This window comes from Girardinichthys multiradiatus, chromosome 2 (assembly GCF_021462225.1).
Source record: "Girardinichthys multiradiatus isolate DD_20200921_A chromosome 2, DD_fGirMul_XY1, whole genome shotgun sequence".
Lineage (NCBI taxonomy): Eukaryota > Metazoa > Chordata > Actinopteri > Cyprinodontiformes > Goodeidae > Girardinichthys > Girardinichthys multiradiatus.
Window position 1 is genome coordinate 51,473,380 of NC_061795.1, and position 26,277 is coordinate 51,499,656.

At 48.6% G+C, this 26,277-nt stretch overlaps 3 protein-coding genes across 4 annotated transcripts in view; 1 reads left to right on the forward strand and 2 right to left on the reverse strand.

Annotated features, from left to right (window-relative positions):
* The window catches only part of LOC124858266 (ADP-ribosylation factor-like 2 binding protein), a 4,466-nt gene extending 3,433 nt beyond the window's left edge, over positions 1 to 1,033 (forward strand). Inside the window, exons 6-7 of the mRNA XM_047350222.1 lie at positions 28 to 124; positions 773 to 1,033. Of these exons, the coding sequence (XP_047206178.1) occupies positions 28 to 124; positions 773 to 856 (181 nt within the window). The 3' untranslated portion in view covers positions 857 to 1,033. The remainder of the gene's footprint in view (positions 1 to 27; positions 125 to 772) is intronic.
* A 2,155-nt stretch (positions 1,034 to 3,188) lies between these two features.
* Positions 3,189 to 12,886, reverse strand: LOC124857548 (plasmolipin). The gene is made up of 4 exons (XM_047348854.1): positions 12,479 to 12,886; positions 8,288 to 8,461; positions 7,710 to 7,826; positions 3,189 to 4,248 (listed from the first exon to the last, which is right to left on the reverse strand). Exons 1-4 carry the CDS (start codon positions 12,641 to 12,643, stop codon positions 4,141 to 4,143), a joined length of 564 nt encoding a protein of 187 aa, XP_047204810.1. The 5' UTR covers positions 12,644 to 12,886; the 3' UTR covers positions 3,189 to 4,140.
* Positions 12,887 to 14,607: 1,721 nt separating this feature from the next.
* Positions 14,608 to 26,277, reverse strand: part of plcg2 (phospholipase C, gamma 2) — a 60,139-nt gene continuing 48,469 nt past the window's right edge. Inside the window, exons 27-33 of one of the 2 annotated variants that reach the window (XM_047352968.1) lie at positions 24,685 to 24,888; positions 23,506 to 23,645; positions 23,318 to 23,426; positions 23,068 to 23,235; positions 22,544 to 22,632; positions 22,315 to 22,472; positions 14,608 to 15,267 (exon numbers count right to left, since the gene is read on the reverse strand). In XM_047352968.1, coding sequence (XP_047208924.1) covers positions 15,225 to 15,267; positions 22,315 to 22,472; positions 22,544 to 22,632; positions 23,068 to 23,235; positions 23,318 to 23,426; positions 23,506 to 23,645; positions 24,685 to 24,888 — 911 coding nt within the window. In that variant the 3' untranslated portion in view covers positions 14,608 to 15,224. The remainder of the gene's footprint in view (positions 15,268 to 22,314; positions 22,473 to 22,543; positions 22,633 to 23,067; positions 23,236 to 23,317; positions 23,427 to 23,505; positions 23,646 to 24,684; positions 24,889 to 26,277) is intronic. The other variant, XM_047352976.1, reaches the window with a different exon arrangement.

A 26,277-nucleotide genomic window follows, 5' to 3' on the forward strand; every position in this document is an offset into this window, starting at 1 on the left:
CGAAAGAGTTTCTCGTTTTATTTACAGGCGGCACAAAGAAGAAGCCCCAGATGAGATCTTTGACATGTTGCTGACGTTCACAGACTTCGTGGCCTTCAAGGAGATGTTTGTAGAATACAGAGCTGTGAGTCAGGTCTCATTGTGGCAGATTCTAGCTGTAGCTGCCTGGTAACCTGTTTATACTTCAGTGGTGATGTTCTAATACTCTGAGATTAAACTCATGTAAAGATCTTTCCATTTATTACCAGCTTTAATGTAAACCTGTTAATAGATTTGTAGTTCAGGGCTCCCTTCTAGTTTTCCCCTGTACTACAAAAATCTTTAATATTATAAGACTGAGACAAAATAATGAGATAGACTTAGCTTTTCCTGAGTTAAGATTAGCCTCGGACATTAACATACATATAGACAGACACATGCTGTAACAGCAAGTTAATAAAAATGTCCAAGAGCTCAGAATCTTCCATCAGTCCAAGTTACTTCATCCAGTTCAGTTTGTTTATATGGTGCCAATCGTCTTCAGATGACGTTTAAAACCACTTTACAAGACTAACTGGTCCAGTTCAATTCCAGTTATATGCAATCAAACACATCTAGTCCAACTGGATCCCAGTTATTATGCAGAACAATCTGACTCGATCATATAATACCGATCGGTCCAAAGTTTCCCATCTAGGGAAGCCCAGTCATCTCTATGGAGTCAGTGAATAAAATCTTCCCTGTATGTATGAACTATGCTGGTTTATCTCTGTGTTTATTCATGTGTTTTCAGGCAAAAGAGGGCAGAGGTTTGGATCTGAGTCAGGGTCTGGTGGTGACGTCCTTAAACCCTGCAAGCTCCACTGGACCCTCCTGAACTGACTGAAAGGCCCACAGACCTTCTGGACTCTCCTGTGTCTACATACAGGAACCATCATGTCTCATGTTGTTGATAGAATAAAAGAGTCTGTGTGTAGTTTTTAACATTTTTAACCTTTGACCTTATAGTCATCCTGTCGCTCACATGTTACCAAATAAATCATTTTTATTCCAACTAGTAGTTGTTTGTCCTGGGATGGATGGATGGATGGATGATGGATGGATGGATGGATGGATGCATGGATGGATGGATGGATGGATGCATGGATGGATGGATGGATGGATGCATGGATGGATGATGGATGGATGCATGGATGGATGCATGGATGGATGATGGATGGATGAATGGATGGATGGATGCATGGATGGATGGATGCATGGATGGATGATGGATGGATGCATGGATGGATGGATGCATGGATGGATAATGGATGGATGCATGGATGGATGATGGATGGATGGATGCATGGATGGATGATGGATGCATGGATGGATGGACGGACGGACGGACGGATGGATGGATGGATGATGGATGGATGGATGGATGGATGGATGGATGGATGGATGATGGATGGATGCATGGATGGATGGATGGATGGATGGATGGATGGATGGATGATGGATGGATGGATGGATGGATGCATGGATGGATGGATGGATGGATGGATGCATGGATGGATGGATGGATGGATGGATGCATGGATGGATGGATGGATGGATGGATGGATGGATGGATGATGGATGGATGCATGGATGGATGCATGGATGGATGAATGGATGGATGGATGCATGGATGGATGGATGCATGGATGGATGATGGATGGATGCATGGATGGATGGATGCATGGATGGATGGATGGATGGATGATGGATGGATGGATGGATGGATGGATGATGGATGGATGGATGGATGATGGACGGATGGATGGATGGATGATGGATGGACGGATGGATGGATGGATGATGGATGGATGATGGATGGATGGATGGATGATGGACGGATGGGTGGATGGATGATGGATGGATGGATGGATGGATGGATGCATGGATGGATGATGGACGGATGGATGGATGGATGATGGATGGATGGATGGATGGATGGATGGATGGATGCATGGATGGACAGATGGATGGATGGATGGATGATGGACGGATGGATGGATGGATGATGGATGGATGATGGATGGATGATGGATGGATGGATGGATGGATGGATGATGGATGGATGGATGGATGGATGGATGGACGGATGGATGGATGGATGATGGATGGATGCATGGATGGATGGATGGATGGATGGATGGATGGATGGATGATGGATGGATGGATGGATGGATGGATGATGGATGGATGGATGGATGGATGGATGGATGGATGGATGGATGGATGATGGATGGATGCATGGATGGATGGATGGATGGATGGATGGATGGATGGATGATGGATGGATGGATGGATGGATGCATGGATGGATGGATGGATGGATGGATGCATGGATGGATGGATGGATGGATGGATGCATGGATGGATGGATGGATGGATGGATGCATGGATGGATGATGGATGGATGCATGGATGGATGCATGGATGGATGAATGGATGGATGGATGCATGGATGGATGGATGCATGGATGGATGATGGATGGATGCATGGATGGATGGATGCATGGATGGATGGATGGATGGATGATGGATGGATGGATGGATGGATGGATGATGGATGGATGGATGGATGATGGACGGATGGATGGATGGATGATGGATGGACGGATGGATGGATGGATGATGGATGGATGATGGATGGATGGATGGATGATGGACGGATGGGTGGATGGATGATGGATGGATGGATGGATGGATGGATGCATGGATGGATGATGGACGGATGGATGGATGGATGATGGATGGATGGATGGATGGATGGATGGATGGATGCATGGATGGACAGATGGATGGATGGATGGATGATGGACGGATGGATGGATGGATGATGGATGGATGATGGATGGATGATGGATGGATGGATGGATGGATGGATGATGGATGGATGGATGGATGGATGGATGGACGGACGGCTTAAATTGATGGTCATAATCGTTATTTAATATGTTTATAATATTGTTACATCAACAAAAGAAGTGTTGTGTGTCAAAACATTTTAGTAATTTTAGCCTCTCGCTGTAGACTGCTGCACCAGCTCCCCTGTGACCTACTATGGAATAAGCGATATAGAAGATGAATGAATGAATGTATGAATATGTTAATATGTCTGGTGAAAATGTCACAAGCATTAAAATATCATCTTTTTTCAAATAAATCTCACTAAAGGCTTTTAGTCCAACCTGTAAGTTCTTTATTGTAAAAGCATGATCCAACTCAGCACAAACATTCTGAAATAAAATAGTCTTAAAAAATGTCATTACAGCATAAAACCACATAAAGGTTGCAGAATTGCAGAGCGGTCCTGGAAATCACTGACCACTGCTTAGAAGACCCAGTTCTGTTTAGTTCACAAAGATTCATCTGACTGGGTTCTGAATGGGTTTTATGAAAAGTATATTAACACGATGTGTATAATGCTCTGTAATTCCTTGTAAACATGAAGTAAACATCTTTCTTTCAACTGATGAATAACGAACCGAAGACAGTCTGATCTAAACAGAAATCTCTGAGAAATGTTTAACACCCATAGTAATTTTGCTGATTTCAGAAACTTTTATTATTCTTAAAAAAATTATGAAATTAATATAAATTTATAAAAATATTTATAAAGTTGTATTTTCTTCTCACATCAAATGCCGTCCACTATGCATTTAACAGATTTTATTGAAAAAAGTATTTCAAAGTCTGGAATAATTCCTCTCCTGACAGTCGGGGATGATGACTAACCTTAACAAACATATTAGCCTGCAAGTTCAATGTGAAGATTGAAACCTCTCTGCCTGAAAGATGAGAACAAACCACCAGTGGTTAGCTGAGCCTTATGTTTTAGTTCCACATGGTTCCTATACTGGGATCCTACGTTCCTCAGAGTTCCTAACTTTTCTCTTAAAGATGTTTAGGTGCTGCTGGTGGAGTTATTTCCCAACCTCAGGTCAGACCTTCATAAATTAAGGTAAACCTTCAACAGTTTCCTTGTTTCTGAGGCAAAAATATGAATTTGGAGAAATAAATTTAAGTGTTGCTCAGCCCAGGATGATTACCAGGCCCCTGGCTGTTGATATTCATGTTTATATCAAAGGCTGGTGCTGATGGTCTGCGATGAGCTCCAAACCACCAGTCTTAGGTGGGCACAGTGCTGGTGGCTGCATTTCCTCCATTGCCCCTCCAGTCTAGGTAGGACAGGTAAGCACTAGCACCGTACAGCAGGGTCAGCACTGCACCAAAGAACTGTACAGACAGACAGACACATCAGGAGGAGGCAAAGCATCTTCAGCTGATCACATACAGTTCTGAGAAAAACATGCTGTGAAGTAAGCATGCTTTTCAGAAGGACAACAGTTTATATTCATCAGTTAACAGAAGGAAGTAAAAGCTCAGAAGAAAATCAGATCATTTGGTGGAACCTCTCCTTGCCTTCAAAATAGCATCAGATCTTCTTCTACACACACAAAAAATGTCTGAAGGAACTCCACTGATGGGTTTCATCCACCGACCATGGATGGATGGATGGATGGATGGATGGATGGATGGATGGATGGATGGATGCATGGATGGATGGATGGATGGATGGATGGATGGATGGATGGATGGATGGATGGATGGATGGATGCATGGATGGATGGATGGATGGATGGATGGATGGATGGATGGATGGATGGATGGATGGATGGATGGATGGATGGATGGATGGATGGATGGATGGATGGATGGATGGATGGATGGATGGATGGATGGATGCATGGATGGATGGATGGATGGATGGATGGATGGATGGATGGATGGATGGATGCATGGATGGATGGATGGATGGATGGATGGATGCATGGATGGATGGATGGATGGATGGATGGATGGATGGATGGATGAATGGATGGATGGATGGATGGATGGATGGATGGATGGATGGATGGATGGATGCATGGATGGATGGATGGATGGATGGATGCATGGATGGATGGATGCATGGATGCATGGATGCATGGATGGATGGATGGATGGATGGATGCATGGATGGATGGATGTTTCTCTGTCACTGTGAATCATTTTCTAACTGCCTCAAAGTTCAGATTCATCATTTCCTGTCTGCAAAGTTTCAAAGTCAATGTTGTCACACCTTTAGTCTAAAACTAATGAGCTGTTGTTCCATGAGGAAGCTATTACTAGGTAACCTGTGTGTCAGAGAAGCAGTAAAAAGCAGCTGATTAGATGATCTGCTGTAAAGCAGGTCAGAGCTGTGGGTGTGACAGGAACCATGGGCTGTAAAACACACAGCTGATGTGTAGTTTCCATGCGCAGCTCTTCACTCACCTGGAAATCACCTGGATTATGTCCAGTGAGAAGTTCACTATCTTGCCTTTTGAGAAAGCTTGGATTGACTGCTGATTTTCCTCCTGAGAAGATCTCTGCACTCATGGTGCTTTGCATTGTGTCTTCCTGCCTTTCCCAACTCACCACGTTTCATCGTTTTTGGACATTTTTATTTGTGTGTGTAGAGTCCAGGTTAGAAGTTCACAGTTTCTACACCACACACTCATTTATATCTGAGCCTGCCATACACTTCTGGATCCATCCACAAGCTTCTGGCTGATGTGTGTTCTGTCTGTCATTGCTGGACAATGGGCTGAACTCCTTTAAACTGGTTGGTTTCCTGGCATGGATGTTTACAACTAAAGAAGCCTTTTGGATAAAAGGTGAAACCTCTTCAAGAAGCAACAGAAAAAGTCCAGGTGCGTTCTATAGGGGTTGGACAATGAAACTGAAACACCTGGTTTTAGACCTCAATAATTTATTAGTATGGTGTAGGGCCTCCTTTTGCAGCCAATACAGCATCAATTCGTCTTGGGAATGACATATACAAGTCCTGCACAGTGGTCAGAGGGATTTTAAGCCATTCTTCTTGCAGGATAGTGGCCAGGTCACTACGTGATACTGGTGGAGGAAAACGTTTCCTGACTCGCTCCTCCAAAACACCCCAAAGTGGCTCAATAATGTTTAGATCTGGTGACTGTGCAGGCCATGGGAGATGTTCAACTTCACTTTCATGTTCATCAAACCAATCTTTCACCAGTCTTGCTGTGTGTATTGGTGCATTGTCATCCTGATACACGGCACCGCCTTCAGGATACAATGTTTGAACCATTGGATGCACATGGTCCTCAAGAATGGTTCGGTAGTCCTTGGCAGTGACGCGCCCATCTAGCACAAGTATTGGGCCAAGGGAATGCCATGATATGGCAGCCCAAACCATCACTGATCCACCCCCATGCTTCACTCTGGGCATGCAACAGTCTGGGTGGTACGCTTCTTTGGGGCTTCTCCACACCGTAACTCTCCTGGATGTGGGGAAAACAGTAAAGGTGGACTCATCAGAGAACAATACATGTTTCACATTGTCCACAGCCCAAGATTTGCACTCCTTGCCCCATTGAAACCAACGTTTGGCATTGGCATGAGTGACCAAAGGTTTGGCTATAGCAGCCCAGCCGTGTATATTGACCCTGTGGAGCTCCTGATGGACAGTTCTGGTGGAAACAGGAGAGTTGAGGTGCACATTTAATTCTGCCGTGATTTGGGCAGCCGTGGTTTTATGTTTTTTGGATACAATCCGGGTTAGCACCCGAACATCCCTTTCAGACAGCTTCCTCTTGCATCCACAGTTAATCCTGTTGGATGTGGTTCGTCCTTCTTGGTGGTATGCTGACATTACCATGGATACCGTGGCTCTTGATACATCACAAAGACTTGCTGTCTTGGTCACAGATGCGCCAGCAAGACGTGCACCAACAATTTGTCCTCTTTTGAACTCTGGTATGTCACCCATAATGTTGTGTGCATTTCAATATTTTGAGTAAAACTGTGCTCTTACCCTGCTAATTGAACCTTCATACTCTGCTCTTACTGGTGCAATGTGCAATCAATGAAGACTGGCTACCAGACTGGTCCAATTTAGCCATGAAACCTCCCACACTAAAATGACAGGTGTTTCAGTTTCATTGTCCAACCCCTGTACATAAGCACTAAAGGTTTAGATCTCAGCTTTAGGAAGGCCTGCTTCATCTAATCTAAAACCAGTTTGGATCTGTTTGTGGTCATTGTTTGGCTTTCAAACAAAAAACCACCAGCCACCTCCAGTTCTCAAGCATGGTGGTGGCTGCATTATAGAGTTGAAACTTTTAGCTGCTAATGTTATTGGTGCTTTACACCGAGTGGAAGGAATAATGAAGAAGAACTACCTCCAAATTCTTGAACGTTTTCTTAAATGAGCAGTGGGATGTTCTAACAGAACAATGATCCTAAATACTCTTCCAAACTGGTCCTGGATTCTATAAATAGGCCCACATTAGGCCTCTGGAACTGAACCAATCCCACCCAATTTAAAATTCTTCCACTAAACTTAAAAGCCTGGTCCATGCCAGCAACTCCAGCAACTCTGCCAGGTAGAGTTGTCATATATCATCCAGAATGATGCCAGAACCTTGTTGAGGGACTCAGAAAGGTGTGGTCCAGGTGCAGCCCACTAAGAGGCATTACACCACATATCAGTTGAGGTGTATGTATACATTTGAACCTGTGTGGTTGAGAGAAAATCCACCATGAATTCAGACTAGTGCCACAGAAACCCTTGACGTTCAGACATTCATGGTGCTGATGAGAGCAGAACTGTTATGTCAGCGGATCAAAGGTCTTACAGCAGCAGCTCCAAAGTGTCCGTAGAAGTCGGATTTCATGAAGACATTCACAGTGGCTGCGTTGGTTAGGAAAGCAGTGAGGTAGAGGACCGTGGCGACACCGTTGTACATCATCACCTGTCAGAAGAGACAACAACAGAACCCTTTTGGTCCAATTTATGGTGCTGTTCATGATTTATCGCTACAGTTTCCCCTTAGAATCAAAAGTGATGTTTACATGAACCCAGATCATCTCATTTAACTGCACTGATGTGGACCTGCACATTCATCACCAGCAAAACTGGAACAAAACAGCTGTGCTAGTCTGACTTCATCACTTCATCAGCTTATGTGAGGAAATGTTTCTACACTTGATAAATATATAATTAGTCCTCTTGGTTAGCAGAGAGGATTTGGTAATCAAGACAAAGTTTGAATTATTTATATGTGGAAATATGTACTTTCAGATCAAGAAATGATTTGTGTATGGCTCAGATGTTGGGTTTGCAGAAACAGGAAATAGTAGCTTCTGACTTAACTACAATCAGGTTTCCGAAGATGTTATCCAAGAAAAACATCTGTTAGATGTTCATCCCTACCGTCATCGCCCAGGGAACGACAGCGAGTCTCTGTGGGACACTGAGTAGAAGGATGAGGAAGAGGAGAGTGGTGAGGATCCACAGGGTGACGGCCACAAACATCACCCAGCCGTATGCTGGTTCGTCCATGTAGTTGGTGCCGGCGATCAGGGCCCAGTGAAGCAAGCCTGTAACCTAAAGGGTGCAGAGCAGACCGACCAAGAAGATTGAGAGAAGGTCCAACATCTGCTTAAAGGCACTGAAGCTGTGACTCATGGAATGAACACTAGAGCACCATCACAGCTTCTCTACTGCATCCAACTGATCTCTGCGGACCCAAATGAAGCAGTTCTCTAAAGCTCAAAGAGAAAAAGTCAGTTTCAGTGCTCAATCCTTCAGAGTTAAAAAACATAAAAATAAAATAGGACTTTTACATTCATCCATGCAGCCATGCTAAAAAGAAAGCACACCCCTGTTAGATTCATCACTTTTATGTTATTTAGATGTTTTTAGGGTTTTTATTTCAGATTCATCTTTGTTTATTAGCTAAATGATAACAGTGAGGAACCTGTGGTTCTGAACAGCTGTGTTTGGGTTTAAATCATTTTAGAACCTGATGAAGACCCGATCACTTATGCATTAAAACTTTAAGATGACAGAGGATGTACGTTCTTCTTACCAGGCCTGTTTGAGTTCATTGACTGTAGGTTGTCCAAGACATGTGACTACAAAAATGAGCCCAGACCATCACCCCTCCACCACTGTGCTTGATAGTTGGTATGAGGTGCTGATGTCATTAGCTGTGTTTGGTTCAGTCCATCATGGTCCAACTTTGGAGGTTGTCCCAGAAGTCGTGTCCTTCATTCAGATTCAGCTTTGCTAACCGAAGTCCTGCTGCCATCTTGTTTTTAGAAAGAAAGGTTTTCTGCTTTAACCCATCCAAACAGTCAGACTGGTTCAGTGTCCAGACCTTTAACCTGCTAACTAAGGCCTGTAGAGTCTGAGATGGAGCTCTTGGGTATTTGGTCAATTATCTGAGCTTTACGTTCTGACCTTGGGCTGAATCTCCTAGGATGTCCACTCCTGGCAAAACTGGCAGCTGTCTGAGATGTTTTCCTCCTGGGAATGACCTTCTCTCTGTGATGGACTTTAGGCAGTTTGGAGATGACCTCATAACCCTTCCCAGATGAATGGGCAGCAACAGTCGCTGCTCTAAGGTCATTGCTGGTGTCTTTCTGCCTTGGCATTGTATGAACACACAAACCTGCTGGCACTGGACCAAACAGGAAAAACTCCTGCATTTATGGAGTTGCTCACATTTGCAGAATTAATGAAGTAATTTTAGTTTCAACTTTCTCTCTGAAATCAGGTGGAACCAGAAAGGCTTATTTTTCCAGTCATGGAAATGTCTGGTAATCTGTCCACCATCATTGTAGTCAGGAAGGTCCCACTAATTAGATCACCCCGTACTCTCTTCACCAAAAATGAATTGCTAATGTGATTGTGTGATGCAGTCTGGAGCCCAGAAGGTCAATCCCAGCAGTCAGTGCTCACACACACAGCAGAAATCAGTAAATTGCTAAAATCATAACTTTTGAGGGTTTAGAAGGTCTGCATCGAGAAGAAAGCTTCTGGAAACCATCTTCTCCTCTCCTCTGGGTTCTTGTCACTTTATTTCTGATCAGACATAACAGGACGGTTCATCATGTATGCAGAGATCATGTTTCTGTTTTAACACACCTGATACACTCGTGCACATAGTCCTTCTGGTGCGAATAAAATTAGCGCATGAAATCCAGAAACAGTTTTTCCTGGTTCTGTTAGGCTATGTACAGATGACACACTGGCTCAGTATCATTATACGTCAATGCTTTGTTCCCATTAACCTTTGAACAGAAAAACTCTTCAACTGCAGCATCCAAAGACCCCATACCCACAGTAAAACACGGTGGTGGCAGGAACATCATCCTAGAAATGAGACTGGGTTTTTTAAGCCTTCATGCCTGGTAGAAGATCCACAACGACAAAAAAAAAAAAATGATTTCCCTTGTTGTAATTTGTGTTTCTGTTTTCCTTCCACCTGATGTTTTTATTTTTGTTATGTAGTCAAACTTGGTAATAACTGGGAAATAGATTGATTCTTTCCAAATAAACTGCTCTGCTAATTCGGGTTTAGGATGTTGACTTTTCACCCTAAATTCAACTTCACACGAGTCATTACCGCTTGGACTCATAAAGAGGCGACGGTCAGGTGAGACACAGATTGATCATTAACTGTGTGTGTTTTAAAGGCTGAGCTGCTCTGTGTCTGACACACAAAGGCCTACAGGGGACAAAGATCTCCTGAAACTTTCAGTTATGTGTCCTCTGTGTGGACGGGGACTACAGTGCAAATGGAAGGCAACCAATGGAGCCTCGGTGTTTCCTGGTCACATGAATATCACACCAGAACTGGGACACTTCCTGACTTTTTATCACATGTCTCTAACCATCCTGTCATGCAAAGTGTTTGTTGGAGACATTATGGAGCATAAACCAGAGGTTGTTAACATTCAAATCCTCTGTTACCAAATGAACTGTGTTGATGAATGTTTTATCAGGCTCCTGTAAAGATAACAGAACTTTATAGGGTTAATCATCCTTGCCGATAACACGTAAATTCACAAAGCTGGTGTTGATCTAAGGTTCTGCAGAAATACAGGTGCTGCTCTTATTGAGATTTCTGGATTAAACCCAGAACTGAAAACATTTTTCTTTCACCTTCTGTCTGAAAACTTTAACCCTGAACGTTCCTCTACCTCTTGAAAGGAGTCTAGAAAAGCTCCATATCTCGGTAGCTGCCACCCCTTTCAGAAGCCACGATCTAAGCATGGTCTCCATGCTTTGGTTTGTGTAAAGCAAGGACCAATACAAACAGGGGGTTGACCTTCACCTGGTGGTTCCGAGGTCAGCTGTCACAAAGTCGAGTTTGTGAACAGGTGTGAAGTGGGAGCTGGTGCCTGTAGCTCTGGATTATCATCACTACTTCACGCTGTTCACGTTTCGCTCAGATGATTATCCACATAGAAGTTTGTAATTATTTGCACTGAAGGGAAAGTTGGACAAAAGCTATCGTCTAATAACCTCTTGATGTAAAAACCATACTGCAGAACACTACCAGGTAAATATCAGGGAGTAAGTGAACACTGTGATGCTGGAAGACTGGTCAGAACATCTCGAGTCCTGTGAGCTGTTCCTAGTCTGCAGTGGTCTGGATCTATCAAGGTGGTACAAGCATGGAACAGTGGAGAACCAGTGACCAGGTCCTGGAAGCCACGGTGAATATTGAATGAAGTAATATTAGGAGTGTTGGCCGGTCTCTGTGGTCCAGTCCAACAGACGGGATGCTGTGGTTCAAGTTGGTGAGGAAGTTAACGTTGGTTCTAATAGAGCTGAAAGGAAGCATCATCCTCCTGCCACAAAGAAGAACCAGTTCAGGAATGATGTGGTGTTAGATCCCACTGCCCACCCTCAAGGGTCTGGTGGAGTCCACGCCTTGACGGCCTGTTTAGGAAGTAAAAGGGGGAGCAACACAGTATTACCAGGTGGTAATGTTACGCCTGATCTGGGTATTGTATATCTGGGTCTTTGTCCAGCCCGTTTGTCACAGTTCCAGATGTTTCACATTGTTGCTCTGAACGTAAATGTGAGCAGGTTTAAATAAAAACTACGTTCTCTAGTCTTTCCCACTTTGTAGAGTTCCTAAGAGAAATATTCCCCATTGTCACATGTCAGCCGCAGAGAAACAGGAAAATTAACTAATTAATATTTACTCCCTGCTGTCGGTGTAGAGCTGTAATTATGCTACATGGTGGCGCTGTTGTAACCACAGTTTTCTTGCAGTAAAAAGTCCTGGGTTTGAATCCTGGTAGGGCCTTTAGGGTCATCAGGTGGGCCTGCTTCCTCTCATCTGCTCTCGCTAAAATGACCCTCAGGTGTCTGATGACCTGTCCAGGGTCTACCCTCTGGACCACTTCCCATCATATGAACTGATGAACATGAACCGTTAGTTGTGGCTCTGGTGGTTTTGTCATAAATAATTATTTCCTAAGGCTTTGTTAATAAACTGTACAGTGCCTGATTGATAATGATGAATTTTCATGTTTGAAACGGCTTTTGGGTCATTTCTGGTATTCTGCCACTATAAAAAAGAGCAGTGAAAGTGGTTCTTACTGTTTCAGCCACCATGAGCATGGCTGGGATGCTTCTCACAAACGACATGTCCATCCTGGTCGTGACGCTGGCCGCCAGTCCTCTGAGGCTGCCCCCCCCTTGGTGGGAGCTCTGGGAGTGGGGGGAGCTGGTCTCTGTGACAACCTTGGAGGGGAAGTCTGCCATGATCCCACAACCAGTCGCTGCTTCTGAAACCAGCAACTAACGCCTCTAGACTGGGTTTGGCCTCAGAACAAAAATCAGGTCAGAACCGATCAGAGTTGCAACATGAAGTCCTCTGAAGACGTGGTTTAAAACATGAAAACAAGTCTGGAAGAAACTAAAAGACAAGAAAACCTCAGGTCTCCAGCCGTCAGTCCTCCACCTGCTCTGACAGGTGTCTAATGGTGGCATGAAGAGGGTTCCTCCTCCTCTTCTTACACACACAAAGTGCTTCGTCATCTTCCTCCTATCTGCTTTGGCCTCTGCCTCTTTTACCTCCTCTTTTCCCTGAGGCACCTCCCATATGGCTCTCAGGGGCCACTCACCTCACCTTGGTGACTCATGAATAAAAAATAACACACACCAAAACTGAATCAACAGCGCCCCCTGGGTGTGAATGTCTAAACTGGCCAAAACATTTTATGGTTACATGATTTATTTTCTACGACAGAGTGTAAGGGCCAGGCTAAGAATGTTTTTTTCTTTTAATTACAAGAATAAAGACATAACTTATTACCAGCATCAGGACTTTAAAATGGTTGGACATAGGACTGTGTCTCTTTTAAAGAAAGAACCACTTGGACTTGGAAGAAATGGCTTGTTTAATGGAAAAGGTGCTGTCATTACTTTATTCTCATAATTAAAACAAAAATTTGTTGGTCTGGCCCCAGTACTCCATCGTAATTTTCTAATGCATGAATTTAAACTCTTTAGATGATTTGTGATGTTTGAGACACTTTATTTTGTGCAGTTATAGAATACAGCACAGTGATGTATTCTAATCAACAGCTGAAGAGTTCATTCAGACTAATTACTCAGATAATTAGGCTGATGACTGGATTATAAATTACTGAATTATGAAAGTGCACTGAGCAGCGCCCCAGAACATGAGCAGCAGGATGATGGTGGATGCCTATTCAGAAGCTCACAGTGCTTGTGTTGTTGCTTTAGGAAGAAGTCTTGTGGCCTGAAGATAAAGACTCTCCCTGAATTGTTTAGTTCAGTTTAATGCTTCAGACGCTCTTACCAGATTTCAACAGGAAAACTGGCACAGATCCTTCATGGGCCAACATCTCTTGGTGTAAATGCAGAGACCGCTGACACCCAGCAGTTTTCTACTGCATGGATCACAACATTTAGGGACGCAGGAAGTAGAGCAGAGACTGAACTTCCTGAGGCAACTCAAGAAGTTCAACCTTCCCCAGGAGCTGCTGGTCATCTTCTCCACTGCCATCATTCAATCTGTCCTGTCTTCATCCATCTCAGTGTGGTTTGGATCATCCACAAAACAGGACAGGTCCAGACTGCAACGAATAATCAGGACTGACCTTCCCTCCATCCAGGACTTATCCAGGTCAAGGGTGAGAAAAAGGCAGCTAAAATCTCTGCAGACCCCACACACCCTGCACACAAACTGTTTAGAGTTTTACCTTCAGGTGGCGCTAAAACCAGCCGCCACAGAGACAGTTTCTTCCTCCAGGCTGTTTCTCTGATGAACTCTTGACTGTCAGAGGGTCCAGATCCATACCAGGAATATCAGCACTAATTCAACCATGTCTTCCTCTTTTGTTAAAACACTATGTATATAGTTACAAGAAAAAAAACATTTGCCAGCGGGTGCAGAAACTTGGCCAGTAAAGCTGGTTCTGATTCTGTAAAGATGAAAACTATTTTACAATCGGCAGGTCAAGTTCAGTCCATTTGGAATATTATAAATCTGTCCAATAACCAGTTTATTATTTCTGTAAGCTCAATATTCACTTGACCAGACTGATTTGATTAAGTTTCTGTATGTAAACACATTCTTCAGGACCTGTCCACAAGCCCTCAGAGGTTATTCTGTCAGACCCTGATGGCCCAGGATCTGCTTAGGATCAAACATGGTGCATCCAAGCATACATTTATTTTTTTATAAAAATAAAACAACATTTTGAATTTTGGGAATTTATTCAACTGACAGGTAGAGAATACCAAAGTTTCCCACAGAACAACTTAAAAAGAATCAAATAAAAACAGAAATAATGGCTAAAACTGAAATAAGTACACGTCATTAACCGAATCCAGGATGCAGTCATAAAGGAAATGAGGCTTTAGAAACATCATCTGCATCCATTTAACATTGGAAACATTCTGTTTGTGTCGGATTCCATTTAAACTCATCTGATTTCAGACATTAGAGAGGAAAAAACATCAGAATGAACGGTCATGAGCACAACAAGCTGCCTGACGTTTAATATAAAAACCAACAGCATAACATGAGGCTGTTTGATTCCAGAACCTCTCCGCCACACCAGTAACATTCCTCAACACATTTCCATACCTGTAAAAATATTAGGTCTGTAAGATGCTCAGATTTTAAATAAATAGTATTTGTAGGTAGCAACAGATTTTATCCCATTTGGTGATACTGACGATTTCAGTCCTGGCAGGAAAAGCTCAAACTGTTCAGATCCTGGTCCGTATGGAACGATTTAGTGGCATCAAGTTTACAATTTGCAGCTGGGACGACTGGGACGGCTGGGATGACTGGGACTGAGGCGAATCCTCAGGAATAAAACTTGCTGTTGTTTATCTTCTTCTCTTTTGACCTGAAGTGGAATCATTACAGCGTTAGATTTCCAGCAGATCACTCTGTGAATCATCTGTCCATCAGATGATTCACAGTATTTTTGAATTTAAATTGAATTAAAGGTGATATAGACTTTATTGGTCATGAAACTTTAATATCATAAAACCATCTGATTTATTGTTGGTTAAATGGGTTAAAAACAGAGAAAATGAGGCTAAAATGGTTCATATCGATGTTCTTCATCATGCTTTAATTGATGTGTTAGCAAAACAAAAAGTCACAATTAAATGACAATATTTTTTTATAATCTGTCTCACACAACACGCCCTCTAGTGGTAGCATCTGGTCTGACATCAGGAAAAGGGTCGTTTTATGCCACTCTTTGCCAGAAAAATTATCATGATTCATGATGCTCTTAAAATAGAATAAAATAGAATAAAATAGAATAAAGGATAAAGGACTTCTTCCATTACTTAAAATTATTTGAACCAATGTTTTGTTTGTCACTGTTGGTCTGTCTCCCTGGTCTGTCTCTTCAGTTTTCTTCATTATTTCCTGCAGTTATGGTCTCCCCTGTCTGTTGCAATAACCTGGTATAGATAGGACACGGACTGGAGGAGGACACGGACTGGAGGAGGACACGGGCTGGAGGAGGACACGGACTGCAGGAGGACACGGGCTGGAGGAGGACACGGACTGGAGGAGGACACGGGCTGGAGGACACGGACTGGAGGACACGGACTGGAGGAGGACACAGGCTGCAGGAGGACACGGGCTGCAGGAGGACACGGACTGCAGGAGGACACGGGCTGGAGGACACGGACTGGAGGACACGGACTGGAGGAGGACACGGGCTGGAGGACACGGACTGGAGGACACGGACTGGAGGAGGACACGGGCTGCAGGAGGACACGGGCTGGAGGAGGACAAGGGCTGCAGGAGGACAAGGGCTGCAGGAGGACACGGACTGGAGGAGGACACGGACTGGAGGAGGACACGGGCTGGAGGAGGACACGGACTGGAGGAGGACACGGGCTGGAGGACACGGACTGGAGGACACGGACTGGAGGAGGACACGGGCTGCAGGAGGACACGGACTGCAGGAGGACACGGACTGGAGGAGGACACGGGCTGGAGGAGGACACGGACTGGAGGAGGACACGGGCTGGAGGACACGGACTGGAGGACACGGACTGGAGGAGGACACGGGCTGCAGGAGGACACGGACTGCAGGAGGACACGGGCTGGAGGACACGGACTGGAGGACACGGACTGGAGGAGGACACGGGCTGCAGGAGGACACGGGCTGGAGGAGGACAAGGGCTGCAGGAGGACAAGGGCTGCAGGAGGACACGGGCTGCAGGAGGACAAGGGCTGCAGGAGGACACGGGCTGCAGGAGGACACGGGCTGCAGGAGGACACGGGCTGCAGGAGGACACGGGCTGCAGGAGGACACGGACTGCAGGAGGACACGGTCTGCAGGAGGACACGGGCTGGAGGAGGACACGGGCTGGAGGAGGACACGGGCTGGAGGAGGACACGGGCTGGAGGAGGACACGGGCTGGAGGAGGACAAGGGCTGCAGGAGGACAAGGGCTGCAGGAGGACACGGGCTGCAGGAGGACAAGGGCTGCAGGAGGACACGGGCTGCAGGAGGACAAGGGCTGCAGGAGGACACGGGCTGCAGGAGGACACGGGCAGGAGGACACGGACTGCAGGAGGACACGGTCTGCAGGAGGACACGGGCTGCAGGAGGACACGGGCTGCAGGAGGACAAGGGCTGCAGGAGGACACGGGCTGCAGGAGGACACGGGCTGCAGGAGGACACGGACTGCAGGAGGACACGGTCTGCAGGAGGACACGGGCAGGAGGACACGGACTGCAGGAGGACAAGGGCTGCAGGAGGACACGGGCTGCAGGAGGACAAGGGCTGCAGGAGGACAAGGGCTGCAGGAGGACACGGGCTGCAGGAGGACACGGACTGCAGGAGGACACGGGCTGGAGGACACGGACTGGAGGACACGGACTGGAGGAGGACACGGGCTGGAGGACACGGACTGGAGGACACGGACTGGAGGAGGACACGGGCTGCAGGAGGACACGGGCTGGAGGAGGACAAGGGCTGCAGGAGGACACGGGCTGCAGGAGGACACGGACTGGAGGAGGACACGGACTGGAGGAGGACACGGGCTGGAGGAGGACACGGACTGGAGGAGGACACGGGCTGGAGGACACGGACTGGAGGAGGACACGGGCTGGAGGAGGACACGGGCTGGAGGAGGACACGGGCTGCAGGAGGACACGGACTGCAGGAGGACACGGGCTGGAGGACACGGACTGGAGGACACGGACTGGAGGAGGACACGGGCTGGAGGACACGGACTGGAGGACACGGACTGGAGGAGGACACGGGCTGCAGGAGGACACGGGCTGGAGGAGGACAAGGGCTGCAGGAGGACAAGGGCTGCAGGAGGACACGGGCTGCAGGAGGACACGGACTGGAGGAGGACAAGGGCTGCAGGAGGACACGGGCTGCAGGAGGACACGGGCAGGAGGACACGGACTGCAGGAGGACACGGTCTGCAGGAGGACACGGGCTGCAGGAGGACACGGGCAGGAGGACACGGACTGCAGGAGGACACGGACTGCAGGAGGACACGGGCAGGAGGACACGGACTGCAGGAGGACACGGACTGCAGGAGGACACGGGCTGCAGGAGGACACGGGCAGGAGGACACGGACTGCAGGAGGACACGGTCTGCAGGAGGACACGGGCTGCAGGAGGACACGGGCAGGAGGACACGGGCTGCAGGAGGACACGGGCAGGAGGACACGGACTGCAGGAGGACACGGTCTGCAGGAGGACACGGGCTGCAGGAGGACACGGGCAGGAGGACACGGACTGCAGGAGGACACGGACTGCAGGAGGACACGGGCAGGAGGACACGGACTGGAGGAGGACAAGGGCTGCAGGAGGACACGAGCTGCAGGAGGACACGGGCAGGAGGACACGGACTGCAGGAGGACACGGACTGCAGGAGGACACGGTCTGCAGGAGGACACGGGCTGCAGGAGGACACGGGCAGGAGGACACGGACTGCAGGAGGACACGGACTGCAGGAGGACACGGGCAGGAGGACACGGACTGGAGGAGGACAAGGGCTGCAGGAGGACACGAGCTGCAGGAGGACACGGGCAGGAGGACACGGACTGCAGGAGGACACGGTCTGCAGGAGGACACGGGCTGCAGGAGGACACGGGCAGGAGGACACGGACTGCAGGAGGACACGGACTGCAGGAGGACACGGGCAGGAGGACACGGACTGCAGGAGGACACGGACTGGAGGACACGGACTGGAGGACAAGGGCTGGAGGACACGGACTGGAGGAAGACAAGGGCTGCAGGAGGACACGGGCTGCAGGAGGACACGGACTGGAGGAGGACAAGGGCTGCAGGAGGACAAGGGCTGCAGGAGGACACGGGCTGCAGGAGGACAAGGGCTGCAGGAGGACACGGGCTGCAGGAGGACAAGGGCTGCAGGAGGACACGGGCTGCAGGAGGACACGGGCTGCAGGAGGACACGGACTGCAGGAGGACACGGTCTGCAGGAGGACACGGGCAGGAGGACACGGACTGCAGGAGGACACGGACTGCAGGAGGACACGGGCAGGAGGACACGGACTGCAGGAGGACACGGACTGGAGGACACGGACTGGAGGACAAGGACTGGAGGACACGGACTGGAGGAGGACACGGACTGGAGGAGGACACGGACTGGAGGAGGACACGGACTGGAGGACACGGACTGGAGGACAAGGACTGGAGGACAAGGACTGGAGGACACGGACTGGAGGAGGACACGGACTGGAGGAGGACACGGACTGGAGGAGGACACGGACTGGAGGAGGACACGGGCTGCAGGAGGACACGGACTGCAGGAGGACACGGGCTGGAGGACACGGACTGGAGGAGGACACGGGCTGGAGGAGGACACGGACTGCAGGAGGACACGGACTGCAGGAGGACACGGGCTGGAGGAGGACAAGGGCTGCAGGAGGACAAGGGCTGCAGGAGGACACGGGCTGCAGGAGGACACAGGCTGCAGGAGGACACGGGCTGCAGGAGGACACGGACTGCAGGAGGACACGGTCTGCAGGAGGACACGGGCTGGAGGAGGACACGGGCTGGAGGAGGACACGGGCTGGAGGAGGACACGGGCTGGAGGAGGACACGGACTGCAGGAGGACACGGACTGCAGGAGGACACGGGCTGGAGGAGGACACGGACTGGAGGAGGACAAGGGCTGCAGGAGGACACGGGCTGCAGGAGGACAAGGGCTGCAGGAGGACACGGGCTGCAGGAGGACACGGGCTGCAGGAGGACAAGGGCTGCAGGAGGACAAGGACTGCAGGAGGACACGGGCTGCAGGAGGACACGGACTGGAGGAGGACAAGGGCTGCAGGAGGACACGGGCTGCAGGAGGACACGGGCAGGAGGACATGGACTGCAGGAGGACACGGGCAGGAGGACACGGACTGCAGGAGGACACGGGCAGGAGGACACGGACTGCAGGAGGACATGGACTGGAGGACACGGACTGGAGGACACGGACTGGAGGACAAGGGCTGCAGGAGGACACGGGCTACAGGAGGACAAGGGCTGCAGGAGGACACGGGCTGCAGGAGGACACGGGCTGCAGGAGGACACGGGCTGCAGGAGGACACGGGCTGCAGGAGGACACGGGCTGCAGGAGGACACGGACTGGAGGAGGACAAGGGCTGCAGGAGGACACGGGCTGCAGGAGGACACGGGCAGGAGGACACGGACTGCAGGAGGACACGGTCTGCAGGAGGACACGGGCTGCAGGAGGACACGGGCAGGAGGACACGGACTGCAGGAGGACACGGACTGCAGGAGGACACGGGCTGCAGGAGGACACGGACTGGAGGACACGGACTGGAGGACAAGGACTGGAGGACACGGACTGGAGGAGGACAAGGGCTGCAGGAGGACACGGGCTGCAGGAGGACACGGACTGCAGGAGGACACGGGCTGCAGGAGGACAAGGGCTGCAGGAGGACACGGGCTGCAGGAGGACACGGACTGGAGGAGGACAAGGGCTGCAGGAGGACAAGGGCTGCAGGAGGACAAGGGCTGCAGGAGGACAAGGGCTGCAGGAGGACACGGGCTGCAGGAGGACACGGGCTGCAGGAGGACACGGGCTGCAGGAGGACACGGGCTGCAGGAGGACACGGTCTGCAGGAGGACACGGGCAGGAGGACACGGACTGCAGGAGGACACGGACTGCAGGAGGACACGGGCAGGAGGACACGGACTGCAGGAGGACACGGACTGGAGGACACGGACTGCAGGAGGACACGGACTGGAGGAGGACAAGGGCTGCAGGAGGACAAGGGCTGCAGGAGGACATGGGCTGCAGGAGGACACGGGCAGGAGGACACGGACTGCAGGAGGACACGGACTGCAGGAGGACACGGGCAGGAGGACACGGACTGCAGGAGGACACGGACTGGAGGACAAGGACTGGAGGACACGGACTGGAGGAGGACAAGGGCTGCAGGAGGACAAGGGCTGCAGGAGGACACGGGCTGCAGGAGGACACGGGCTGCAGGAGGACAAGGGCTGCAGGAGGACACGGGCTGCAGGAGGTCAAGGGCTGCAGGAGGACAAGGGCTGCAGGAGGACACGGACTGCAGGAGGACACGGACTGCAGGAGGACACGGGCAGGAGGACACGGACTGCAGGAGGACACGGACTGGAGGACACGGACTGGAGGACAAGGACTGGAGGACACGGACTGGAGGAGGACAAGGGCTGCAGGAGGACAAGGGCTGCAGGAGGACACGGGCTGCAGGAGGACACGGGCTGCAGGAGGACACGGGCTGCAGGAGGACAAGGGCTGCAGGAGGACAAGGGCTGCAGGAGGACACGGGCTGCAGGAGGACAAGGGCTGCAGGAGGACACGGGCTGCAGGAGGACAAGGGCTGCAGGAGGACACGGGCTGCAGGAGGTCACGGGCTGCAGGAGGACAAGGGCTGCAGGAGGACACGGGCTGCAGGAGGACACGGGCTGCAGGAGGACACGGACTGGAGGAGGACAAGGGCTGCAGGAGGACACTGTCTGCAGGAGGACACGGACTGCAGGAGGACACGGGCTGCAGGAGGACACGGACTGGAGGAGGACACGGGCTGCAGGAGGACACGGGCTGCAGGAGGACAAGGGCTGCAGGAGGACACTGTCTGCAGGAGGACACGGACTGCAGGAGGACACGGGCTGCAGGAGGACACGGGCTGCAGGAGGACACGGGCTGCAGGAGGACACGGACTGGAGGAGGACAAGGGCTGCAGGAGGACACTGTCTGCAGGAGGACACTGTCTGCAGGAGGACACGGACTGGAGGAGGACACGGACTGCAGGAGGACACGGACTGCAGGAGGACATGGAAACCAGGCCAAGAGGTGAGAACCAGGCTGCACATTCACCAGGTGAAGGAGCTCTACCGGTGTCCGTTCTCCACAGGGCGGTGACGTGAGGAGTCTGCAGTCTCTGTGCCCTGGGTTCTGATCCAGTTGCTCCCCCGTTTTTTAAAGAACCTCCTGGTGTGAAGGTCTGGCATAGCAGCTTGGGCCAGTTCCCACATCCACTGCCAGGACAGGGTGCTGGTAAAGTAAACTCTGTCTTCTTAGGAAACCAATAAAATTTTTACTTATGTGTGGAAATATGTAGAAATGAGTTTAAAAATAATAAAACTGCTTTTGTAAAAAGTTCTAACAAGAAAAAAAGGTCTTTGGATTAAAGGATTAAAGGAAATTTAATTATCTCACTGTAAATATAAATAGTGGCATTATTAAGAAAAAGTAGCATTAAATTAAAACTGATTTTTAAATTGGATGGAGGATAATTCAAACTCGAACTAAATTTTAACACAGTCGATAAAGAAATGAACATTTTCACCAGAACTTCTAGCTGAGTTTTCTTTGACTGATATTTGAATAGTTTTCAGTCCCATGTTGTAATTCCTTTGTAAGGAATCGATGCAGCTGTACCTGTACCTCTCGCTGGACTCTCTGACCAGCTGGTTCTGCTGGTGAGGAAGCGTGGAGCGCTGGAGGTTGCTGTGTGTGTCGTACAGAAAGGGCTCGCTGTGCTCGGCCTGCTTCTTCCTCAGCTGGCTGGAGGATGAGTACAGCTCTTCCTCAGCTCTCTAAACAGGATCAGACAGTCAGGAGGCCACAGCGGCACACAGGAAGCTTCCTACTGAGCGTGCTCACTCACCCCTGCCTGCTGCACGCTGATGAAGATGAGCAGAGATGCCAGCTCCAAGTTTTCACTGTAGCCATTCTTCAGAGGCACCGAGCGGTAACCTGAGAAAACAGAAAAGGTCCAGATTCCTGTCGGTGCCCAAAACATTTTCACATTAAACTAATCCATGATGATCATCTGATCATAGTGTATGAGTACTGGATCATCTCTAGCTGACATAATCAGAGTAAAGAACGTTAATTATATTAAACCAACACAAACCAATTCAAAGGTTTCTGTTCACTTTATTCTGCTGGTTTTTGTTTGATTATTTTTTATGTTTTGGTGATTTTTCTGTTTTTCTCCAGCAGCACCACCTTAAAGGTGGAGAACACCAACAAAGCAATAAAGTATTCTGGAGAAAGCTAAATTAATTTAGTTTTAAAGAATGAGAAAGGCACATTTTAGGTAAATCTTCATTGTTGTGAAATGTATGTTTTCTGGAAACTGAACACCGGATGGCGCTGCCTTTGCACGAAGACATGTTTCGTTCCCACCTGAGCGGATGCCTTTGACAGGAAATGTGGCCTGAGCCAGGAAGTTAGGGTCTGAGAACATGTCCTCCTCATTGACCACAAAGCGAAGGAAGGTGAGCTCAGGCTCGTAGACGGTGAACTCCACAGGTTCTGCTGGGGCTTTCCACACAGGGTTCAGACCATTATCACCTGCAGATGTTAGACAGCAATGCAGCAGCTCTTACAGGTGAAGATCTTCACACTCAGACATCCCAGAACAACGCTATCTTACGGTAAACAATGGTCTTGAACTTCTCCTCCGAGTGTCCACACAGCTCGACCTCCACAAACGGGCTGGCGATGCTGCGGCCGGGTTTAGGGAGGTGCCTGGCAGCGATCACCTGCATTCAAATAAAAGCCCGCTGGGTCCTGTTGTTCCATGCAGGCCGTCTGTGGATGTTATTCCAGTGAAACACTTACCTTGATTTTGATGTTGTACTGGACTTTCTTCTTCTGCTGATGAGGATCGTAGCTGTCGGAGCGCATCATCTCGGGCTGCAGCACGTACCCGGTACGTCCGTTCAGGTTGAAGAGGGCGCTGTTCAGCTGGGTGTATTTATCTAGGTGCAAGAAGGCATAACCATTGGTTCGGGTCACCTCTCTAGAAACCAGCACTGCAATTCTGAATCAAACTTTCATCAAACAGAAAAATGAAACTCATCTGTGATAATTCAGTCTCAGCTTCTTTTTCTAGAGTTTAATTGTTGTTGTAGGTGAGTGTTGGCCTAGTGGTTAGAGAGCTGGTTTCAATCCCACAACCTGCCACTGGGACCCTGAGCAAGACCCTTTAGCCCCTGAATGCTCCCCTGACGCCACATGATGGCAGCCCACTGCTCGCTAAGGGATAATTTCTCCATTGTGAGATCAATAAAGTCTAAATTATTATTAATAGATGTGAAGCTAAAAAAAATAAACTAAAATTTTTAAAGGTCAAATTCATTCTCAATTTTAAATGGATCATCCCACCAGACTGACTTATTTTTCCTTTTAACTTTAGTTAACTTTATTTCTGTAAGAAAATTGTAATCAGCTCCATTCGTCTTTGATTTTCCTCCATGGAACCTAAGGGGGCACAGATCATCATGTTTTAGAGCCAGAAAACTCATCAACATCAGAGTATTGAACAGAACTAAATCAGAACCTTTTCACTGTCAAAACAGAGTTGCAGTTTCACAACAAAAATGGCGTCTGTAGGCCCGATTGTCTTAAAAACAGGAAGTGAGGGCCATACATGGCTGATGATGTAACATCTGGATGCAGAGCTTCTGATGGACTATTGCTTTTCATAGGAAACACCCTGTTATCCTGGAGACACCAGAAAACAACCAAATATGTCTGAATGGTCCCCATAAATCTTTCCTCATTCTCAGGGTGTTTCTGCGCCATCTCTCGCTGTGGAGTGGACTCATTGGACCGGACTGATACCTCTACCGACATGTTTTTCCTGTGTTTTACTAACCTAATTTTAAAGAAAGATATTTTGACCCAAAGCAGCAATAGCAGTACTGAATGCAGCAGGATAGTCAACAGAGGTCCTCCAGCATGAAGAGTAGCTGCATGGGACCAGAACATTTCCCCCCAGAACATAAAGTTTTGTACCTGCAGTCTGGTAGTTCAGAGCCACCATGTGGCAGCCCACAGCCCACAGTGGGTAGGGGTCATAGTTGGAGGACTCCACTCGCTGGCCTTTAGGGTAGATTCGACTCAGAGCTTTGCGGTTGTATCGCAGGAAGTCTTTAGTGCGGCTCTTCCCTGGTATCTTGTTCTCCACGAAGGAGCGGATCTCTTTGTAGCTGTAGCTGTCTACACAGAGAGAGGGCTGCATTAGGAGCTTGCATGGGGCTAGGGGTTTTCAATCATGTAAGCTGAATCATTTAGGTTTCCCAAAAATGTCATTGTGTGCAAAATTAGGTCCAAATCTCCTTAGTAACGGAACATTTAAAGGAGGAAGTACAAGGGTTGGAGAATGAAACTGAAACACCTGTCATTTTAGTGTGGGAGGTTTCATGTCTAAATTGGACCAGCCTGGTAACCAGTCTTCATTGATTGCACATTGCACCAGTAAGAGCAGAGTGTGAAGGTTCAATTAGCAGGGTAAGAGCACAGTTTTACTCAAAATATTGAAATGCACACAACATTATGGGTGACATACCAGAGTTCAAAAGAGGACAAATTGTTGGTGCACGTCTTGCTGGCGCATCTGTGACCAAGACAGTAAATCTTTGTGATGTATCAAGAGCCACGGTATCCAGGGTAATGTCAGCATACCACCAAGAAGGACGAACCACATCCAACAGGATTAACTGTGGACGCAAGAGGAAGCTGTCTGAAAGGGATGTTCGGGTGCTAACCCGGATTGTATCCAAAAAACATAAAACCACGGCTGCCCAAATCACGGCAGAATTAAATGTGCACCTCAACTCTCCTCTTTCTACCAGAACTGTCCATCAGGAGCTCCACAGGGTCAATATGAACGGCCGGGCTGCTATAGCCAAACCTTTGGTCACTCATGCCAATGCCAAACGTCGGTTTCAATGATGCAAGGAGCACAAATCTTGGGCTGTGGACAATGTGAAACATGTATTGTTCTCTGATGAGTCCACCTTTACTGTTTTCTCCACATCCGGGAGAGTTACGGTGTGGAGAAGCCCCAAAGAAGCGTACCACCCAGACTGTTGCATGCCCAGAGTGAAACATGGGGGTGGATCAGTGATGGTTTGGGCTGTCATATCATGGCATTCCCTTGGCCCAATACTTGTGCTAGATGGGCGCGTCACTGCCAAGGACTACCGAACCATTCTTGAGGACCATGTGCATCCAATGGTTCAAACATTGTATCCTGAAGGCGGTGCCGTGTATCAGGATGACAATGCACCAATACACACAGCAAGACTGGTGAAAGATTGATTTGATGAACATGAAAGTGAAGTTGAACATCTCCCATGGCCTGCACAGTCACCAGATCTAAATATTATTGAGCCACTTTGGGGTGTTTTGGAGGAGCGAGTCAGGAAACGTTTTCCTCCACCAGTATCACGTAGTGACCTGGCCACTATCCTGCAAGAAGAATGGCTTAAAATCCCTCTGACCACTGTGCAGGACTTGTATATGTCATTCCCAAGATGAATTGATGCTGTATTGGCTGCAAAAGGAGACCCTACACCATACTAATAAATTATTGTGGTCTAAAAC

Excerpts from the sequence above, each read along its gene's own strand:
- LOC124857548 (XM_047348854.1), bottom strand. The coding sequence starts at position 12,643 with ATGGCAGACTTCCCCTCCAAGGTTGTCACAGAGACCAGCTCCCCCCAC. Across the intron at positions 8,462-12,478 it reads TGCTCATGGTGGCTGAAACA|GTTACAGGCTTGCTTCACTG; the intron begins GTAAGAACCACT and ends TGCACCCTTTAG. Across the intron at positions 4,249-7,709 it reads GACACTTTGGAGCTGCTGCT|TTCTTTGGTGCAGTGCTGAC; the intron begins GTAAGACCTTTG and ends CTGTCTGTACAG.